Source organism: Melanerpes formicivorus, unplaced genomic scaffold, assembly GCF_026170545.1.
Source record: "Melanerpes formicivorus ecotype bairdi unplaced genomic scaffold, bMelFor1.0.p_v2 SCAF_72, whole genome shotgun sequence".
In the NCBI taxonomy this organism is placed as follows: domain Eukaryota; kingdom Metazoa; phylum Chordata; class Aves; order Piciformes; family Picidae; genus Melanerpes; species Melanerpes formicivorus.
The window spans coordinates 1,032,753-1,051,071 of NW_027142424.1; the positions used below are offsets into that span (position 1 = coordinate 1,032,753).

Genomic DNA, 18,319 nt, shown 5'->3' on the forward strand with positions numbered 1-18,319 from the left:
ATCAAATGTAAGAGCAGGGACCTTGGTGGCCTATTACAGCACCTCTTAGGAAAAAGATGTTGGTGATTTCAAGACTGACAAGTCTGTTGTCTTTATCTCAGCAGATGAGCCAGTATGCTGTAGGTGGGCAGCCATCTCCTGGTTTGCAAACACAGCAACAGCTCTTTCCTCCTCCTCACTCACAGCAAGTGTTTGCTCTAGCACAGAACTCACCACAGGTACTTTTGATTTGCTTGCAGTCTCTGTCTTCAAGTCCTTGCCATGATCATCCCCAGAACCCTGCCCTGAAGTCCTTGTGATGATCAACCCCAGGACCCTCTCCTGCAGCCCTTGTCATGATCAACCCCAGGACCCTCTCCTGCAGTCCTTGTCATGATCATCCCCAGAACCCTCTCCTGCAGTCCCTGCCATGATCAACCCTAGAACCCTGTCCTGCAGTCCCTGCCATGATCATCCCCAGAACCCTGCCCTGAAGTCCTTGTGATGATCAACCCCAGGACCCTCTCCTGCAGTCCTTGTCATGATCAACCCCAGGACCCTCTCCTGCAGTCCTGCCATGATCAACCCTAGAACCCTGTCCTGCAGTCCCTGCCATGATCATCCCCAGAACCCTGCCCTGAAGTCCTTGTGATGATCAACCCCAGGACCCTCTCCTGCAGTCCTTGTCATGATCAACCCCAGGACCCTCTCCTGCAGTCCTGCCATGATCAACCCTAGAACCCTGTCCTGCAGTCCCTGTCATTGTCACCTCTAGAACCCTTTTAGACAAAACAACAAAACACTCCTAAATCCACACACCTGTGGACATTTTGCATCTGACTTCTCCTTCTTTCCCCTCTGCACACAGTGTAACCCAGCAGCAATCTACAACCCATCCTATGGGACTCAGCCTCACTATTCCCAGCCACGCCTGGCTCCTCACTCTGCCCAAGAGCTGCATCCAAAGCACTACCCCAAACCCATCTATTCCTACAGGTGAGCAGAGAGGGGAACAGTGTGTGGCCTACAGCCTGCATTGGGTGACTCTAACACAGAACCAGAGAAGATTTTGGGTGGGAAGAGACCTTTAAACTTCATCTCTCTCAGCCCCTTTGCAGTCAGCAGGAACATCCCCCCACTAGAGCAGGTTGCTCCAAGCCCCAAACAACCTGACCTGGAATGGTTCCAGGGATGGAGCATCACCCACCACCTTTCTGGGCAACTTGGGCCAGTGTCTCACCAGCCTCAGAATACAAAATCTCTTCCTTCTCTCCAGTCTGAATTTCCCTCTTTTAGTTTAAACCATCACCCCTTGCCTTGTCACAACAGGCTCTGCTCAAAAGCCTGTCCCCAGCTTTCTGCTCAGCTTCTTTAAGTACTGAAAGGTCACCAGAAGGCCTCCCTGGAGCCTTCTCTTCTCCAAGCTGAACAACCCCAACTCTCTCAGCCTGGCCTCACAGCAGAGGGCTTCCAGCACTCAGATCATTGGCACTGGAACAAGCTGCCCAGGGAGGTGGTGAAGTCACTGTCCCTGGAGGTGTTTGAGAAACATGTGGCAGTGGCACTTTGGGACATGCTTCGGTGACCAGGGTGGTGTTGGGTTGCTGGTTGGACTCAGTGATCTTGAAGAGCTTTCCCAACCCAAACAATTCTATGATTCTGTGGCCATTGTTGTGGCCTCCTCTGAACTCACTCCAGCAGGCCCAGGTCCTTGTGCTGAGAATAGCACAAGAGTGCTTGGTTCCTTCAGAAGGAACATACGGAATGGAATGGAATGGAATGGAATGGAATGGAATGGAATGGAATGGAATGGAATGGAATAGAATAGAATAGAATAGAATAGAATAGAATAGAATAGAATAGACCAGGTTGAAAGAGACCTTTGAGATCATCCAGTCCAACCTATCCCCCAACACCATCTAATCAACTAAACCATGGCACCAAGTGCCTCATCCAAGCTCCTCCTAAACACCTGCAGTGATGGTGACTCCACCAGCTCCCTGGGCAGCACATCCCAATGGCCAATCACTCTCTCTGTGTAGAATTTCTTCCTAACCTCCAGCCTAAATCACCCCTGGCACAGCTTGAGACTGTGTACTCTTGTTCTGGTGCTGGATGCCTGGGAGAAGAGACCAACCCCCACCTGGCTACAGCCTCCCTTCAGGGAGTTGAAGAGAGCAAGAAGGTCTCCTCTGAGCCTCCTCTTCTCCAGGCTAAGCAACCCCAGCTCCCTCAGCCTCTCCTCACAGGGCTGTGCTCCAGACCCCTCCCCAGCTTTGTTGCCCTTCTCTGGACACCTTCCAGCATCTCAACATCTTTCCTAACCTGAGGAGCCCAGAACTGGACACAGGACTCAAGGTGTGGCCTAACCAGTGCTGTGCACAGGGGCAGAATGACCTCCCTGAGTTCTGTGGAAGCTGCCCCTGAGGGGCAGCAGGGCTGGGCAGAAGAAGGCCTGGTGGCCACACATGTGCAGTGTGCTGTTATTTCTCCTCCTTCTCTGCCCTGCAGCTGTTTGATTGCCATGGCTCTGAAGAACAGCAAGACAGGCAGCCTCCCAGTCAGTGAGATCTACAGCTTCATGAAGGAGCACTTCCCCTACTTCAAGGTACTCCAGCCCCTGAAAGGTGCAAGCAGGGCACCACAAACCCCTTTCTTCAGGGCTTATTTCACTCTCCTTTCATCCTTCTGCACCCTCCAGACAGCCCCTGATGGGTGGAAGAACTCCGTGCGCCACAACCTCTCCCTGAACAAGTGCTTCGAGAAGGTGGAGAACAAGCTGAGCGGCACCTCTCGCAAAGGCTGCCTCTGGGCCCTCAACCCTGCCAAGATTGAGAAGATGGAGGAGGAGATGCAGAAGTGGAAGAGGAAGGACTTGGCTGCCATTCACAGGAGCATGGCTAACCCAGGTAGGGCTTATATTGGGTTCTGGTGTGTGCCAGCGAGGTGAGGGTGGGAAGGGCGGTTTGGAGAGGATGGCATCGACCTTCATTGATTAGTGGGGTCCTGCCCCTGGGGAGGAAGAAACCTCTGCACCAGTATGGGCAAGGGGGTGACCTGTTAGAAAGCAGCTCTGCAGAGAAAGACCTGGGAGTGCTGAGGAACAAGATGCTGCCCATGAGCCAGCAATGTGCCTTCATGGCCAAGAAAGTCAATGGGATCTTGCTGGGCACGAGAAAGAGTGTGGCCACCAGGCTGAAGGAGGTTCTCCTCCCCCTCTACTCTGCCCTAGTGAGGCCACATCAGGAATGGAATGGGATGGGACGGGATGGGATGGGATGGGATAGAATAGAATAGCATAGCATAGCATAGCATAGAATAGAATAGACCAGGTTGGAAAAGACCTTTGAGATCATCCAGTCCAACCTATCACCCACCACCATGTAATCAACTAAACCATGGCACCAAGCTCCCCATCCAGTCTCTTCCTAAACACCTCCAGGGATGGTGACTCCACCACCTCCCTGGGCAGCCCACTCCAATGGCCAATAACTCTGTGAGGGTGATGGGGCACTGGAACAAGCTGCCCAGGGGGGTTGTGGAGTCTCCCTCTCTGGAGATATTCAAAGCCCACCTGGATGTGTTCCTGGGTGACCTGCTCTAGGTGCTCCTGCTGTGGCAGGGGGGTTGGACTGGATGATCTGTGGAAGTCCCTTCCAGCCCCTGACACTCTGTGATTCTGTGAAAGCTGTGGAGATGTGGTGCTGAAGTTGAGTGGTGACCTGGCAGTGCTGGGTTAGTGATTGGACTGAATGGTCTTAAAGGTCTCTTCCAAACTGAACAGTTCCATGTTTCTATGGGATCATTTCTTTAGCTCCATCAGGGGTAGCCATGGAGGGTGAGGAGGGTAAAGCAGGTGGCACTTGTCTGCCTCCTGTCTGCACCTGGTATGGTGACAGCCACTGCTCAGTTTTATGGCAAGAGCCCGTGGCCATCCTCACTTGTGCCATGCCTTGGCCGGGCCCTGCCAAGGGCCCAAATGAGTCAAACTCTCTCTTTTCTTCCTTGGGAACGGGTCTGGCTGGCGCAGAGGAGCTGGACAAGCTGATCACTGACAGACCCGAGAGCTGCAGGCGGCCCAGCAAACAGGCAGAGCCCGAGGTCCCCACCCTGAGCCACCTGGCAGGAGGCCAGGGCCGAATCTCCATGTCGCAGCTGCAGCCCCAGCCCATCATGACGCTCTCGCTGCAGCCCCTCCCCCTGCACCACCAGCTTCAGCCCCAGGCTCGCATCGCCCCGGACTCACCCGCGCCGGCACAGACTCCTCCTCTCCATACCCTACCTGACATGAGCCACAGCCCTCTGCCCCACCACCCCCTGGGCCGTGCAGAGTTCCTCAACGTGACAGCAGACATCAACGCAGAGGTGGATGCCCTCGACCCAAGCATTATGGATTTTGCGTTGCAAGGTACAGGGGAAGGAGGCTGGGGGAGGGGAGGGCGTGCCTGATGGGGTGGTGCAGTCACTGAGTACCTAACCAGGGTGCTCAGCAGGATGCTCTGGGGTGGGATGCAACTGAGGGAAACACTTGTGTTGGGTGCTGCCCTCTGCATTAATGCTTGGACTTGATGATCCTAAAAGGCCTCTTCTGACCAAACCCATTCCCTGCTCTTCCTTGGTGCATTTCTGCCCTGCAGGGCAGATGGGACAGCAAATCACCATGATGGGGCAGGCACTGCAGTAGATGCAGGCTGAGGTGTCCAACCAGCTGACTCTGGGACACCACATCTGTCTGCCCATGGGAAACCACAGATCTACTCCTGCCTTGGTTTCCCCTTCTGTAAAAGGAGAACTTCCCTGGCTCTTGGTGGTGCCTAATGTAGTCCCTGGGTTCCTGGGTAGCACGTGGTAGATAGATGCCCAGGGAGGCTGTGGATGTCCCCTCCCTGGAGGTGTTCAAGGCCAGGTTGGACAAGGCCTTGAGCAAGCTGGGCTAGTGGAAGGTGTCCCTGCCCATGGCAGGGGAATTGGAACTAGATAATCTTTAAGGTCCCTTCCAACCCAAACCATTCTGGGATTCTCTGCTGCCCAGAGAGGGCTGAACTCCTACTGGAACAGAGAATCTGGTGGGAACAGACACTCCTTTGCATTAGGATAGAGTAGAGTAGAGTAGAGTAGAATAGAATAGAATAGAATAGAATAGAATAGAATAGAATAGAATAGAATAGAATAAACCAGGTTGGGAAAGACCTCAGAGATCATCCAGTCCAACCTCTCACCCAACACCATCTCATCAACTAACCCATGGCACCAAGTGCCTCAGCCAGGCTCTTCCTAAACACCTCCAGTGATGGTGACTCCACCACCTCCCTGGGCAGCACACTCCAATGCCAATCTCTCTTGCTGGGAAGTTCTTCCTAACCTCCAGCCTGAACCTCCCCTGGTGCAGTCTGGGACTGTGTCCTCTTCCCACCCTCCAGGAGCCCTGGTCCTCAGCCCTTCAGTGCCGGCCTGAGCCCCGCACAGCATGCCTTGGGGGGGTTGGACGTTCTGCTGTGACCAGAGTTGTACCTTTTACAGGTAACATATGGGAGGAAATGAAAGATGACAGCTTCAGCCTGGATACCCTGGGGGCCTTCAGCAACTCCCCACTCCACCTCTCAGACTGTGACCTGGGCACCCCTGGCCTGACGCCTGTCTCCAGTGGCAGCGACCACTCCTTCTCAGACCTGCAGGTCACTGGCCTGTACACCACCTACACAACACTGGACAACGTGGCAGCAGCTCAGTACATGAACCAAGGCAACAAACCCATTGCTCTGCTCTGAGCTTTGCACCCTTCCCTGGACCCCTGACTCAAGGGCCAGGTTCTCCCAAGGGTTGAAGTCCAGCCTGAAAGCAAGCAAAGAGCTCCTCCCGCAGAGGCCTGGAACCTGGTGGCTGCTGCCTGGGACCCAGCACGTTGATGCCAAAAAGAAATCAAACTGTGGTGAGAAGAACCACTTTTACCCATGGCAAGACTGAGGAAGGGGCATGGATGCTTTGTGTGCAGGACTGGTGAGGTCTGAGAAGGATCTGGAAGGCTTCCCTCAGCAGCAACTTCACTAGAGCTTAACTGAGGAGGATCTGGAAGGCTTCCCTCAGCAGCAACTTCCACTAGAGCTTAACTGAGAAGGATCTGAAAGGCTTCCCTCAGCAGCAACTTCACTAGAGCTTAACTGAGGAGGATCTGGAAGGCTTCCCTCAGCAGCAGCTTCACTAGAGCTTAACTGAGGAGGATCTGAAAGGCTTCCCTCAGCAGCAACTTCACTAGAGCTTAACTGAGAAGGATCTGAAAGGCTTTCCTCAGCAGCAACTTCCACTAGAGCCTAACTGAGAAGAATCTGGAAGGCTTCCCTCAGCAGCAACTTCCACTAGAGCTTAACTGAGAAGGATCTGGAAGGCTTCCCTCAGCAGCCACTTCCACTAGAGCTTAACTGAGAAGGATCTGGAAGGCTTCCCTCAGCAGCAACTTCCACTAGAGCTTAACTGAGGAGGATCTGGAAGGCTTCCCTCAGCAGCAACTTCCACTAGAGGTTAACTGAGGTACAAATAATCCAGTTTAGGTAAATATTTAGCACTGTGATCTGGGCTTTCATGGGGATGCTGCTTGGTCACCACCTACACAGAAGCCAACACAACCCAACCAGGCTGCTCAGCATCCAGCTGGAGCCCCCAAATGGTTGATCATGGACCTTCTGTGTCTGTCTGTCTGTCTTTCTTCAGTTGCCAACTAACTGCTGCCACTGAAGGTGGCTTCTGGAGACACTGGCACCACTAACCCTGAAGTAACTCTTGTTAATTTATTGTTCTGAGGTAAGAATAAAGGGGGGGAGGGGAAACAAAACCCAACAGAAACCACTGAACAGGAAAAATCCAACCCAGAGCAGAGAGCTGGGATTGAGAACAAAGTCCTGACCCTTGTGGGGGGGAAGTGGTTCCACTGACTGAACTGGCTAGAAGAGTTTAGGAATTCTGCCTGTTGTTTTGTAGGATTTTAAAGCAGCTTAGAGGTGTTTCTAGCCCTGTGTCTGGTGCTTCTGTCTGTCTGTCTGTCTGTGTGCTAGAGGCAGTGTTACTGTGTGTACATTTATTTATATTTATTGTTGTGGAGAGGAATTCTGTAACCTGAGCTGAAGGTGCTGCAGGGAACCTGCTTTACACCCACATAAATTATTCACCAGCCACCAGGCCACCACCTGCATCACCCACCTGACACTCCATTGCCCTCAAAGCAGCACTTTTGATACTGTGAAACTCCTTGGGGGGAGTGGGGGGTGGGTTAAACACAAGGCAGAGACTGAATAGTGGGACTGTTGCAGAATGAGTCATGATCAGCTTTCCTTCTTTACTAACCAAGTCAAGAGGATCCCAACAGGGCTCTTGGCATTCCCAAGCCCTGCTTTGTACTTGGTGATGCTGAAATAGCTGTAGAGCTAGGGAGCAGGCACCTGAAGGTGGGAGGGAGCAGGCACCTGAAGATGAGAGGGAGCAAGCACCTGAAGATGGAGGGAGCAGGCACCTGAAGATGGAGGGAGCAGGCACCTGAAGATGGGAGGGAGCAAGCACCTAAAGATGGGAGGGAGCAAGCACCTGAAGATGGGAGGGAGCAGGCACCTAAAGATGAGAGGGAGCAAGCACCTGAAGATGGGAGGGAGCAAGCACCTGAAGATGGAGGGAGCAAGCACCTGAAGATGGGAGGGAGCAAGCACCTGAAGATGGAGGGAGCAAGCACCTGAAGATGGGAGGGAGCAAGCACCTAAAGATGGGAGGGAGCAGGCACCTGAAGATGGGAGGGAGCAGGCACCTGAAGATGGGAGGGAGCAAGCACCTAAAGATGGGAGGGAGCAGGCACCTGAAGAGGGAGGGAGCAGGCACCTCAAGACTGAAAGAGCAAGCACCTCAAGATGACTGAAGGAGCAACCACCCCAAGATGATTGAAGGAGCAACCACCTCAAGACTGAAGGAGCAACCACCTCAAGATGACTGAAGAAGCAAGCACCTCAAGACTGAAAGAGCAACCACCTCAAGACTGAAGGAGCAACCTCTCAATTGGAATTTAGTCTTAGTTTACTTATACCTCTGAGACCATGAAGTAAAAATGTTTCTCTCTCATGTTTTCCCTCTTCCTGTGCATTAACCACAGCTCCCAGTCTGGCACTTCCCACTCCAGGTGCTCACAGGCTCCTCTCTCCCACGCTGGTCTCTACCCTCCAAACCCAGAGGGTGCCAGATCCACCTCAGTGGGGACATCTGCCAATAAGTAAATCACTGGTGTGAAGGTGGGGGCCAGAAACTGTCCCTGCCTGTGTCTTCCCCACTTTGTATGTCCACAGGAACCCCTTCCCCAAGGGCATGGGGCTCCACCTCATAATTTATTGTCCAAGAACAAATGTGCTTGATGCTGGTGTGCTGGCACTGGTGTGCTTGATGCTGGTGTGCTGACAAGTGGTGTGCTGGCACTGGTGTCAGCTCTGATGGCTTCAGCTTTTGTTAAATAAATATTTCTTAGCACCCAGCCTGGCTCCTCCCAGATGTGCTGCTCTGTCCTGGCTGCTCTGTCCTGGCTGCTCTGCTGCCTGGGGCTGTTCAGTCTGGAGAAGAGAAGGCTCTGAGGTGACCTCATTGTGGCCTTCCAGTATCTGAAGGGGGCTACAGGAAGGCTGGGGAGGGACTGCTCAGGATCTCAGGCAGTGATAGGACTAGGGGGAATGGAATGAAGCTGGAGGTGGGGAGATTCAGGCTGGAGGTGAGGAGGAAGTTCTTCCCCAGGAGAGTGGTGAAGCCCTGGAATGGGTTGTCCAGGGAGGTGGTTGAAGCCCCATCCCTGGAGGTGTTTAAGCCCAGGCTGGCTGAGGCTCTGGCCAGCCTGATCTAGTGTGGGGTGTCCCTGCCCATGGCAGGGGGGTTGGAACTAGCTGATCCTTGTGGTCCCTTCCAACCCTGACTGATTCTATGATTAAACTCTGATCCCAAGGCATCAGCTACTGGAGGATCCAGCCCAGTGAGGAAACTCTTTTGTGAAACTGATGGATGGTGACAAATGGACAAAGCTCACACAATGTGCTCTTGGCCACAAGAGGGCAAATGGGCTCCTGGAGAGCATTCAGAAGGGCAAGGGAGGTTCTCCTCTCCCTCTTCTCTGCCCTAGAAAGGCCACAGTTGGAGTATTGGGTGCAGTTCTGGGCTCCACAGTCCAAGAGAGACAGGGAACTACTGGAGGGAGTCCAGTGGAAGATACAAAGATGCTGAGGGGCCTGGAGCATCTCTGTGAGGAGGAAAGGCTGAGAGCCCTGGGGCTGTTGAGCCTCAAGAAGGGCAGCCTGAGAGGGCATCTTCTCAATGCTCAGCAAGAGCTAAAGGGTGGGAGGCAAGAGGCTGGGGTCTGACAGTTGTCAGTGGTGTCCAGTGACAGGAGGAGAAACATCTTTGTTGTGAGGCTGCTGGAGCCCTGGAGCAGGCTGCCCAGAGATCTCCTTCTCTGCAGAGCTTCCAAAGCCTCCTGGTGCATTGTGCTCCTGGGCAAGCTGCTGTGGGTGCCCCTGCTTGAGCAAAGGGGCTGGACTGGATGATCTCCAGAGGTCCTTTCCAACCTCCCCCCCATGCTGGAATTCTGTGATCTTTGACTCCAGCTGCAGTGTCCAAGCACACTGAGGAGCAGGCTCTTCTCCTGAATCTTAGCCATGTCCCCACCAAGACAAGAGCATCTCATCCATCCACAAATCATTTGTAGCACCCAAATGGCAGCAAGGGCTTACCTCTAACTGAGCAGCTTCCCTCAGGCTTCATTGGGCATAGTCTGTGTCCAGCCTGAGGCTACCTTCCAGGAGAAGAGGAGTTCACAGCTATTTACTGTAGCAACTCTGCCTCCACTCAGCCTGTTCTTGTAGCTGAGAGCACAGCAGAGCTCTGCTTTAGGGCCAGCAGTTGACAGGTGCTGCCCTGAAGCAGTGTCCACGTGCAGGCAGGGGGCTTGACAGCAGTAGAGGCATCAAGCCCTGCTCAGATCCACCAGAGTCACACAAGGACACAGGAGGAGAGGCCAGGAAGCTCCCCTGAGAACCACGCTGACTTTATTTGGCTCCTGGGGGGTGAGCATCAGCAGCCCCTTCCCTGACACAGAGCAGTGACACCTCTCACACTAGCAAGCATCTCAGCAGGCCCTTCCCACCCCACCCCTGGGACAGGGAGGCCTCCCTGCAGACCCTGGTGGGACCCCCAAGGCTAGACATGACCAAGGTGTCCAACACCTTCTCACCACCATGATACCAGAACTGTACATGAAGCAGGTGTCCACTTTCCATCCCCATGCTGTCCCCTCCTTTGGGAGCCAAAGCTAAACCATCCATGGCAAAGTGACCCAGCCAGCAGCACTGGAAGGCACCCACTCAAATTTCCCCTCCATGAACCAAGCTGATTAATGTCCATCCAGAAACAAAATGTGGGTCCAAGCAGATGGAGAGCTCGCCCTGGCTCCTATTCCTCAGCAAAGGCAGCAGGTCACTGGAGCTCCTGGAGCCATGTCCTCCCTCCTCTCTGTCCTTCACAGGAGCCACAGGCTGAAAACACCCAGAGGAGCTGTGGCAGGAGCCAGGAAGGACAGGAGATGAGCAAGAGGAACAGCTGGCTCAGTCAAACCCGTGGTGGATCCATTGATGCCACTGCCACAGCTCCCAGCATGGCTTGCTGATGCCTTTTCCGGGCTACACCTGCAGCCTGCTGCCCAGCCAGAGGAAGGGTGAGACAAATTGCTCCTCACAGCTCCTGAGTTTATTACAAGACATCAGTTTGAGGCTGCTGCTAAACAGGGCTTAGATTTCCTCCTGCTTGTGCCTGGTCAGCCTCAACATGGCCAGGAGACCTCCTCCTTTATCCTGCTCCCCCGTGGTGCCTGGGTCAGTCGGTTTGTACTTCCAGCTCCATCCAGCCTCATGAGACCTGCTTGACCTTGGTGCCTGTTTTAAAGAGTGAGGCCACGGACTGCAACTCAAACAGAGTCAAAGAAGCTTTTTTTAAACCAACTTCTGCAGCAGGTCCAGGCTCCAGACTTGGCTTGGGACAGGTTTATTTTCTGGTGCACACCTTCAGCACCAGAGGCAGCTCTGGAAGGATGGCAAGGCCATCTTCATGGCTTCAGTTACCAGCGCTGGCATCCTTGGTTTAGGCACACGAGTAAAGGTCCAAGGCTGAGGAGCCAGGTGAGGAGGTGAGGGCTGGCCCCTGAGCAGCAGCATGTCCTGGTGTCCCTCCTACCCCGTGGTGATCCCTCTGCACACCACCAGCTCAAGATGGGTCATCATCATCCTCATCCACTGTTGTCAGGAGATGAGCCACCCGGGCCTTCTGCGCGCCGCTGATGTGCTGAGCCATCTGGACGATGCAGTCCACGGCCACCTCGGGGTTGGCTTGGAGCAAGCTGCAGGGCAGATGGGAGAGGGCAGTCAATGAACGAGGGCTCAGTTGGTAGCACATAAGACCCTTAATGGGAAGGTCGTGAGTTCAAGCCTGCAGTGCTTTCATAGAATAAACTTTATTAGAATAAACCAAACCAGGTCGGAAGAGACCTTCAAGATCATCGTGTCCAACCCATCAACCAATCCAACCCACCCAAACAGCTAACCCAAGGCACCAAGCACCCCATCAAGTCTCCTCCTGAACACCTCCAGTGATGGTGACTCCACCACCTCCCCGGGCAGCCCATTCCAATAGCCAATCACTCTTTCTGTATAGAACTTCTTCCTAACATCCAACCTGAACCTCCCCTGGCGCAGCCTGAGACTGTGTCCTCTTGTTCTGGTGCTGGCTGCCTGGGAGAAGAGACCAACCTCTGCCTGTCTACAACCTCCCTTCAGGTAGTTGTAGAGAGTGATAAGGTCACCCCTGAGTCTCCTCTTCTGCAGGCTGAGCAGCCCCAGCTCCCTCAGTCTTTCCTCATAGGGCTTGTGTTCCAAACCCCTCACCAACTTTGTTGCTCTTCTCTGGACTCATTCCAGCAAGTCAACCTCCTTCCTAAACTGAGGGGCCCAGAACTGGACACAGGACTCGAGGTGTGGCCTAACCAGTGCAGGGTGGTTCTCTCTTGGCAGCAGTGTCCTCCCTTTGGCACTTGGTGCCATGGTCTAGTCATGAGGTCTGTGGTGACAGGTTGGGCTCGATGATCTTTGAGGTCTCTTCCAGCCTTGGTGATACTGTACAACGAACGAACTTGGAGGCTGAAGGGAGGACTGCTTCATCTCCACCACCCACTGTCCCCAAAGCAGTTGGGAGTGTGACCCTGTGGATCCCATCTCCCACGGGCACTCACCTCCGGATGTGCTTGAGCAGGTAGTCACGCCTCAGGTACTTGATGTTCTCCCGGATGGCCGACTGGGTGCCATCCTCCTCTTGCATGTGCTTCTCCAGCCACTCCACCACCACCTGGTTGTTATCCCAGAGGTAGCCCTGGGGAGAGAAGCACCATGGGCAGTGGGTTCTGCAGGTTTCCTTTTCTGCTGTGGCCTCAAATTTTCCCCACCCCACTGTGACCAAACCAGGATTGTCCTCCTCAGCCACCAGGAGAAAGGTTCTGCCTGGAAACTGAAACTCAGGAGACCTTCATGAGGTGTTTGAAATGCCAGAAGCTAAGGGAAACCACATTTCCTTGCTGTGTCCTCACTCCCCATGAGGGCAGCCCGAAAGCAAGGACCTCAAGACTCACTTCTGACCTAGGGAGCCCCATCTGATGGTAGAAAATGTTTATCTGGGGGCCACCTTGCTGCCACTGAGCACCAGCATCCAGCTAAGGTCACTCAACTGGTCCCAGGCAAGCAGCACCAGAGCAAGAGGACACAGTCTCAAGCTGCTCCAGGGGAAGTTTAGGCTGGAGGTGAGGAGAAAGTTCTTCCCAGAGAGAGTCATTAGTCATTGGAATGTGCTGCCCAGGGAGGTGGTGGAGTCCCCATCCCTGGAGGTGTTCAGGGGGTGATTGGATGTGGCACTTGGTGCCATGGTTTAGTCATGGGTCTGTGGTGACAGGTTGGACTCGATGATCCTCGAGGTCTCTTCCAACCTTGGCTGTACTGTGATACTGAACTTGAGACAGCCCCTGCCTCAGAGCTGCTCAGCCACCCACCCTGGCACAGGCTGCAGGATGGTTCTTCCCAGCACAGGTTCAAACCCTCAGGGAAGCACCAATGGAGCCACCAAGCGATGGGATGGTGAGAGCCCTCGGGACATGCAGGGCCGTGGGACGCCTCAGGAAGGCAGGGCCGGGGGTACCTTCTCGGCTCCTTCGGTCTCCATGAACCAGCGCCGCAGCATGGACTGGATGTGGATGTGGCTCAGCTCACTGTTGGCCTTCAGGACCTCTGCCTTCACCATCTCCTCCAGCAGCAGCCGCCGCAGCCGCCAGTAGAGGAAGGAGCGAGCGTTCTGCCACTCCAGGATGTCCTGCAGCAAAGGGGACACGGCCCAGAGCTTCAGCACTGCAGCAAGGAGAGGAGCTGATCTGTGGGGACTGCTTGCTCCTGGCTCTTGCTGGTGGGCTTGAAGGCAGCTCTGCTGGGCTGGAGCACAGAGCAGCACCCTGAGCAGGAGCAGCCTGTTGAGCTGCAGTCCAGACTTCCAGAAGAGGACTTTGCTCCCCACCTTCATCCCAGCACTGCAGAATCACAGAACTGTTAGGGTTGGAAGGGACCTCAGGGATCAGCCACTTCCAACCCCCCTGCCATGGGCAGGGACACCTCACACTACAGCAGGTTGCTCACAGCCACATCCAGCCTGGCTGCAAACACCTCCAGGCAGGAGGCTTCCACCACCTCCGTGGGCAACCTGTGCCAGTGTCTCACCACCCTCATGGGGAAGAACTTCTTCCTGACATCCAATCTCAATCTCCCCATTTCTAGTTCTGTTCCATTCTCCCCAGTCCTATCACTCCCTGACACCCCAAGAAGTCCCTCCCCAACTTTCTTGTAGCCCCCTTCAGATACTGGAAGGCCACATTAAGGTCTTCTCAGAGCCTTCTCTTCTCCAGACTGAACAGCCCCAACTCCCTCAGTCTGTCCTCACAGCAGAGCAGCTCCAGCCCTCTGCTCATCCTTGTGGCCCATCTCTGGACACCTTCCAGCACCTCCAGATCCTTCCTGTAATAGAGGCTCCAGACCTGGATGCAGTACTCCAGGTGGGGTCTGAGCAGAGTGGAGCAGAGGGGAAGGATCCCTCCCTCACCCTGCTGGCCATGCTTCTCACGCTGAAGGCCTGCAGCAAGCCCCTTCCCCGCTGTCCTGGCTCACCATGATGACTCCTTTCTCCTGCATGCGGCCCGGGGTGTCGTGCAGGTCGGCGAAGCGCACGGCCACCTGGTAGTACATGGGCAGGAGGAGGTCCTCCCGGGCCTTCAGCTGCTTCTCCAGCTCCTTACGCTGCTCCACAGGCAGCTCAGGGCTCCCTGTGGGACATGTGGCGCTAAGCAGCCCACCCACTGCCCCGGTGGTGAGGTCCACAGCTCACCATGGGGGCTGGGCTCTGTGCTCCTACATCAGCCACCACCATCAAGAAACAAGGGGCCCAGCATTGTGCCCACGACAGGACAAGAGGAAGTGGCCTCCTGTTGCACCAGGAGAGGTTTAGATTGGACATAAGGAACAATTTCTTCCCTAAAAGGGTTGTCAAAGCCTGGCCCAGGCTGCCCAAGCCAATGGGGGATTCTCCATCCCCGGAGGGGTGGCACTGAGAGCCATGGCTTCGTGGTGACCTGGCTGTGCCGAGTTAATGGTTGGGTTTGATGATCTTGGAGGGCTTTTCCAACCATGATTCTATGCCCCTTTGCTTCAACACATCTACACCCTGCCCAGAGCCCAGTCACAGGAGGCCATGGCCAGGAAGGGACTTCATCATGGCTGCCACAAGAGAGGTGGTATTTGCCAGGGCTTTGTGGGACCACATTTTAGCAGGCTGGAGGGGCATGGGGGCAAGGACCTCCCAACACAGCCCCAGCAGGAGCTGACCACAGGGTGAAAGGAGACCCAGTGCATTCAAAGCAACCTCTGTGCAGTTCTGTACTGACTTTGAGCCATCTCATTAGCTACTGACTCAGCACAGCCATTGCAATTCTTCATCTCAAAGCAGGGAAGAAAACTCCAGCACCATTTATGGACCTCCCCCAGGAGATAAAGATGCATTGAAGTAGCACCATGTGCCCTTGGGAGGCTCCACCATCAGAGAAGCTGCACAGATCCTGGTGGTTGCCACCATGGTGTCTGAGCCTCATGTTTCAAGTCACCCCCACCAATGCCCACAAGGCCAAGCACCCTTCCCTTACCCAGCTGCTCAGCGAGCTTGGCACAGGTCCTGTCGATCCTTCTCATGGTCTTCACCAAATCTTTCTTCCTGAACTTGATCTCCACTGTTCCTCCAGGTTCCAAAATGCCTCCCCTGGAAGGAAAGTTTGGTGAAACAGGGACAGGTCTGCACAGGAGAATAAATCCTTGGACAAGAGGTCCACCCAGGCAACTCTCACTGATAAGAACGAGGGAGAGAAGAAACCTAAAGTGGCTGTTTCCAGTCTAGAATTCTCCTCTACTCTCCTACTCCTTCCAGCTTGCTCCAACGTGAATTCAGGTCAGAGAAAAGGTCTCCTGACCCTCAGAATCGTGTTTTTCCTCTCCCACAGCCTTCACTGGACACAAGAGGCTATCCCCAAGGAGATACCTACTGCTCTGTACAAGCCCTGAAGCATCCACCTGATGGTTGGGGTGAGCAGAGGTCTCTGCCAGCAGGACCACGACTCTGCAGCCCCCAAGCACACAGGCTGTGGAGGATGCACAAGTGTTGGGGGATGCTGACCTGCTCTCCTTGTCTGCATAGAGCTCCACGTGCAGGGGGTTGATGGTGGAGTCGATGACCACCCAGGAGCCTCCCCGCAGCTCGGCGTGCGGTGGGATGTAGACCAGCACAGGCTGCTTGAAGTCCCGCAGGCTGTCGACGATGAAGGCACCGAACTTCAGCATCTGGTCATACATGTCTGAAAGCCAAAGGGACCCAGTGGCCAGGTGCCCCAGCTGCTGTGGGCCAGGCCTTCCTCTCTTGCCTTGTCCTAGCAGACCAAAACCACCTCCTCCATTGGAGAAACCAAGCAAGCACCCCAAAACCATTGCAAAAGAAAGCCACCAAGCTCTGGGACCTGGGTCCTGGTGATGATGCTCCATCACCTCCCCAGCTCAGCCACTGGGATCTGGGTCCTGGTGATGATGCTCCATCACCTCCCCAGCCCAGCCACTAGGACCTGGGTCCTGGTGATGATGCTCCATCACCTCCCCAGCCCAGCCACTGGGACCTGGGTCCTAGTGATGATGCTCCATCACCTCCCCAGCCCAGCCACTGGGACCTGGGTCCTGGTGATGATGCTCCATCACCTCCCCAGCCCAGCTACTGGGATATGGATCCCGGTGATGCTCCATCACCTCCCTAGCCCAGCCACTGGAACCTGGGTCCCAGTGATGCTCCATCACCTCTCCAGCCCAGCCACTGGGACCTGGGTCCTGATGATGCTCCATCACCTCCCCAGCCCAGCCACTGGGACATGGATCCCGGTGATGCTCCATCACCTCCCCAGCCCAGCCACTGGGACCTGGGACCTGGGTCCTGGGGATGCTTAATCACCTCCCTAGCCCAGCCACTGGGACCTGGGTCCTGGGGATGCTTAATCACCTCCCCAGCCCAGCCACTGGGACCTGGGTCCTGGGGATGCTCCATCACCTCCCCAGCTCAGCCACTGGGACCTGGGTCCTGGTGATGCTCCATCACCTCCCCAGCCCAGCCACTGGGACCTGGGTCCTGGGGATGCTCCATCACCTCCCCAGCCCAGCCACTGGGACCTGGGTCCTGGGGATGCTCCATCACCTCCCCAGCCCAGCCACTGGGACCTGGGTCCTGGGGATGCTCCATCACCTCCCCAGCCCAGCCACTGGGACCTGGGTCCTGGGGATGCTCCATCACCTCCCCAGCCCAACCCCACATCTCAGAGCGGTGCAGGCAGGGCCCTGTCAGGCTGGGTCATCCTAGGAGCCCATGGGGTGTCAGCAGAGCCAGCAGGATGTCAGTGCACAGGATCTGGACACCTCACCCCCGGGTACCTTTCATGCCACTGGAGAAGCCTCTCCAGTTGGCGAAGATCATCAGTGGGAGATGCTCGCGGTTGAAGTCCCGAATCACCTGGGAGGTTTTAAAAGCAGAATCTGGAAACCAGACCTGCCCAGCTTGCTGGAGAACCTGCAAAAGATGGCAAGGACAGCTGCTGGGACCATGGGATAAAGCTGGAGGTGGGGAGATGCAGGCTGGATGTGAGGAGGAAGTTCTTCCCCATGAGAGTGGTGAAGCCCTGGAATGGGTTGTCCAGGGAGGTGGTTGGGGCCCCATCCCTGGAGGTGTTTAAGCCCAGGCTGGATGAGGCTCTGGCCAGCCTGATCTAGTGTGGGGTGTCCCTGCCCATGGCAGGGAGGTTGGAACTAGCTGATCCTTGTGGTCCCTTCCAGCCCTGACTGGTTCTAAGATTCTGTAACCAGTGCTGGTGCTTCCTTGGCACACCACACCGGCAGGCTGGTGGCACGTGGTGGGCTAGAGCTGGAAGAAGCACCAAGCACCCTTGGTTTCACCAGTTGGAAAGGGAAAGCAAGACCCACTGAGAGATCAGGCAGAGCTTTTACAGCTCCTCCCTGCAGCCTCCTTGCCTCTGCTGCTTGGCCACAGCGAGGTCTCCTCACTCACCTTCGCCTCCGACTCGGGGTTGGCAGGGTCCGCAGGTATCGTCACCTCCACGGGCCGGGTCTCAACAGCGATCACACCCACTGGGAGGCCTCCCAGCCTGCAGGGAGGCAGGCTGGGCTCAGCAGAGGCCCCTCCACACTGCACTCCAGCCCCACCAGAGAGGTTCTTCCCATCACCACCCCAGAAGCAGCGTCAGGGCCAGGGCTTAAGAACACTTGACCGTGTGCCCAACTTCCCCACGTTGCTCTTCACCCTGGAGTTCCCTCCCCTGCTCCCACCAGTACCTTGCTCTGCCCACCACAACTGTTGGAGCCCAGGGCTTCATGATCTCCAGGAAGCTGCCCTGGTCAAAGAAGCCACTCTGCCAGGTCCCCTTGAGAGCTGCAGAGCACAGGAAAAAGTAGAGCTAGTTTGGGGCTAGGCTGTTTCCTTTAGCTTTTACCCTGCCTAGTGCTTTGCCTTGTGTCCTTTGGGCCCAGAAAATGATCTGCTTCAAGCTGCTTAGGAATGGTTGCAGCTCCTGCCAGGAGAAGTGCTAGCCCTGAATGCTAAGCATCATTCTGACTCTCTCCTGGAAACACACCAATAGGATGGTGAGGACTGAAGAGCTCCTTGTGCA

The 18,319-nt window shown here is 55.3% G+C and overlaps 2 protein-coding genes across 4 annotated transcripts in view; one reads left to right on the forward strand and one right to left on the reverse strand.

The window, feature by feature from the left end:
• FOXN4 (forkhead box N4) overlaps window positions 1–7,580 on the forward strand; it is a 24,125-nt gene extending 16,545 nt beyond the window's left edge. The window contains exons 3-9 of one of the 2 annotated variants that reach the window (XM_068163268.1): window positions 1–7; window positions 105–218; window positions 848–975; window positions 2,491–2,587; window positions 2,681–2,888; window positions 4,010–4,387; window positions 5,500–7,580. The exon at window positions 1–7 is cut by the window's left edge and continues 109 nt beyond it. In XM_068163268.1, coding sequence (XP_068019369.1) covers window positions 1–7; window positions 105–218; window positions 848–975; window positions 2,491–2,587; window positions 2,681–2,888; window positions 4,010–4,387; window positions 5,500–5,747 — 1,180 coding nt within the window. In that variant the 3' untranslated portion in view covers window positions 5,748–7,580. Of the gene's footprint in view, window positions 8–101; window positions 219–847; window positions 976–2,490; window positions 2,588–2,680; window positions 2,889–4,009; window positions 4,388–5,499 lie in introns of both variants that reach the window. The other variant, XM_068163270.1, reaches the window with a different exon arrangement.
• Window positions 7,581–10,014: 2,434 nt separating this feature from the next.
• Window positions 10,015–18,319, reverse strand: part of ACACB (acetyl-CoA carboxylase beta) — a 43,763-nt gene continuing 35,458 nt past the window's right edge. For both annotated transcript variants that reach the window (XM_068163332.1, XM_068163333.1), the window contains 9 exons: window positions 17,985–18,081; window positions 17,701–17,797; window positions 17,070–17,205; window positions 15,781–15,958; window positions 15,257–15,369; window positions 14,229–14,383; window positions 13,216–13,386; window positions 12,263–12,399; window positions 10,015–11,374 (listed from right to left, as the gene is read on the reverse strand). In XM_068163332.1, the coding sequence (XP_068019433.1) occupies window positions 11,242–11,374; window positions 12,263–12,399; window positions 13,216–13,386; window positions 14,229–14,383; window positions 15,257–15,369; window positions 15,781–15,958; window positions 17,070–17,205; window positions 17,701–17,797; window positions 17,985–18,081 (1,217 nt within the window). In that variant the 3' untranslated portion in view covers window positions 10,015–11,241. The remainder of the gene's footprint in view (window positions 11,375–12,262; window positions 12,400–13,215; window positions 13,387–14,228; window positions 14,384–15,256; window positions 15,370–15,780; window positions 15,959–17,069; window positions 17,206–17,700; window positions 17,798–17,984; window positions 18,082–18,319) is intronic.